This window comes from Arachis ipaensis, chromosome B6 (assembly GCF_059453495.1).
Source record: "Arachis ipaensis isolate K30076 ecotype BB chromosome B6, ASM5945349v1, whole genome shotgun sequence".
NCBI classification, from domain to species: Eukaryota; Viridiplantae; Streptophyta; class Magnoliopsida; order Fabales; family Fabaceae; genus Arachis; species Arachis ipaensis.
Window position 1 is genome coordinate 95279212 of NC_142441.1, and position 2785 is coordinate 95281996.

General features: G+C 42.3%; 1 protein-coding gene across 1 annotated transcript; it reads left to right on the forward strand.

The window, feature by feature from the left end:
• Positions 1-683: 683 nt before the first annotated feature.
• On the forward strand, positions 684-2156 carry LOC148561861 (uncharacterized). The gene is made up of 4 exons (XM_088490795.1): positions 684-930; positions 1138-1420; positions 1521-1562; positions 1670-2156. The coding sequence occupies exons 1-4, from the start codon at positions 684-686 to the stop codon at positions 2154-2156; spliced, it is 1059 nt and encodes a 352-aa protein (XP_088346921.1).
• Positions 2157-2785: the final 629 nt, after the last annotated feature.

A 2785-nucleotide genomic window follows, 5' to 3' on the forward strand; every position in this document is an offset into this window, starting at 1 on the left:
GATATTGCATAGCATGCTTATTTGTTTGTGCCTTTTTGGGATAATTGAAGCATTAGACTTTTGATGTTGAGACTAATCACCTTGATATCGACTATTTGGTGTAGACAGGAACCCTATTGACTACTCACAGACGAGGTCGTACTTAAACACGGAGAGGAACTGAGAATGATCGACCGGCCGACAACCATGTCGAGTTTATGGCGGCGATGGCCAACTTGGCTAATACTATAGAAGCAAATGCTGCTGTGACTTTCCAAGCTGTAGAGAGATTGGGCCAACCGGCGGGAAACATAAACAATAATGGAAATGGGAACGGAAATGGGGAAGGAGACGGTAATGGCTTGGGAGGTGTTCCGATAACCTTGGCTTCGTTTCTCAAGGTTCATCCACCGACTTTTCAAGGTTCAACCAACCCTACTGAAGCGGACAACTGGTTCCATGTAATAGAGCATGCTCTACAAGCCCAACATGTTCCGAACAACCAATTTGTGGAGTTTGCGGCGTATCAACTGTTAGGAGAGGCCCAGCACTGGTGGCAAGGAGAATGCCGATTATTGCAGCTTTAAAATGCTGACATTCCTTGGGATGTATTCCAAATGGCTTTCTACAAGAAATACTTTCCTGAATTTACCAGGGAAGCAAGGGAGTTGGAACTTATACAGCTGAAGTAGGGCTCATTGTCTATGGCCGATTATACTAGTCAGTTTGAGGAGCTTTGTAGGTTCTCTAAGGTATGTCAAGGTGCCGTGGAGTCCTATGAGAGTTGGAAATGTATTAAGTACCAAGGGGGCTTAAGGGACAACATTATATCGGCCGTGGCTCCTTTGGAGATTAAGATCTTTCCCGAGCTTGTGAACAAGGCGAGGGTTGTTGAGGAGTGTGCAAAGAAAGTGGCATCATCAGGAGATACTCGTGGGGGAAACAACAACTGTGGGCATGGAAAGTAATTTCAACCAATAGCTCAAAACTTCAAGAGAGGAGGATATATACCTCAAGGCCAAGGGGGCTTTAGGAGGAACAACTATGATCAATACCACTCGGCGAAAGGGAGAGGTAATTAGAGTAAGGCTTCTCCAGATTTAATTTGTAACCATTGTGGGCATTTTCATCCTTATGATTCGTGAAAGCTGGGTATAGGTGGATGTTTTACATGTGGATTACCTGGACACATGACAAAGGATTACCCTCGTAGGAGGACTTCGAATGCAGGCCAGAACCAGCAAGATCGGGTGTTTGCTATGAATGCCCAGAATGCTGCAACGTCGGATCCGTTGATGAAAGGTAACTGTTTATTTGGTGAGAAAATATTGGTTGCATTATATGATACTGGAGCTTCGCATTCGTTTATTGCATTTGATAAAGTTGAGGAACTAGGATTGAAAGTGTCAGAATTAGCATTTGATTTTCATGTGCATACTCCGTATTAGACGGTTGTGACAAAGCTAGGTTGTAGGCAAGTATCTTTTAAGCTGGAGGATAGAGATTTTGTTCATGACTTAATTTGTTTGCCAATGGTTCAGTTGGAGATTATTTTGGGATTTGATTGGTTGTCAAAGAACTAGGTATTGTTGGATTACTTTAAGCGATCAATTCGGTTTATGCCGAAAGGAGAATAAGGAGTAGTGATAACCGTGTGCTATTACCTGAACTCTGTTTTGGTGAATTGTAGTGGGAAAGAGTGTCAGGGTTATACATTGTTGGCGGTGAATGCATTAGGTGATGAACGGAGGTTAGATCAAATTCCGGTAGTTAGGGAATTTCCAGAAGTGTTCCTAGGAGATTTTCCCAATTTTTCTCCTCAAAAGGAGATTGAATTTGCGATTGACTTGGTGCCAGGAGCCGGACCAGTCTCGATTGTGCCGTATCGAATGGCTTTGGTAGATCTGGTTGAACTTAAGACCCAATTGGAAGAGCTTCTGAACAAGAGGTTCATCCGATCGAGTGTGTCTCTGTGGGGAGCACCAGTTTTGTTGGTAAAGAAAAAATATGGGGGAATGCGACTTTCTGTGGATTACCGACAGTTGAACAAAGTGACTATGAAGAACAAGTATCCGTTACCGAGGATAGATGACTTAATATATCAGTTGCAAGGAGCTGGAGTGTTTTCAAAGATTCATTTAAGATTTGGTTACCATCAGAAGGGTAAAGGAAGATGACATTCCAAAAACTTCATTTAGGACGCACTATGGACACTACGAGTTTGTGGTGATGTCCTTTGGGTTGACGAATGCACCTGTTGTATTCATGGATTACATGAACAGAGTATTTCGTCCTTTTTTGGATAAATTTGTGGTGGGGTTCATAGATGACATCCTGGTTTACTCTAAAACGGTGAAAAAGCATGAAGAGCACTTGAGAATTGTGTTGCAAATCCTGAAGGAGCGGAAATTGTATGCTAATTTGTCCAAATGTGAGTTCTGGAAAGAAGAAGTGAAGTTCTTAGGTCACGTGGTGAGTAAAGGTGTAATAGCTGTAGATCCTTCAAAAGTAGAGGCGGTGATGGAATGGGAAAGACCGACGACAGTAATAGAGGTTAGGAGCTTTTTGGGGTTAGCTAGATATTACAAAAGTTTTATTCACTGGTTCTCTCAAATCGCAATACCAATGACTAAGTTAACAAGAAAAGAGACACCATTTGTGTGCACGTCTGAGTGTGAGAAAAGTTTCAGACTTTGAAAGTGAAATTAACATCAGTACCTGTTTTGATTTTACCGAAACCGCACAAGCCGTTTGAAGTATACTGTGATGCTTCTTTGAAGGGTTTGGGTTGCGTGTTGATGCAACA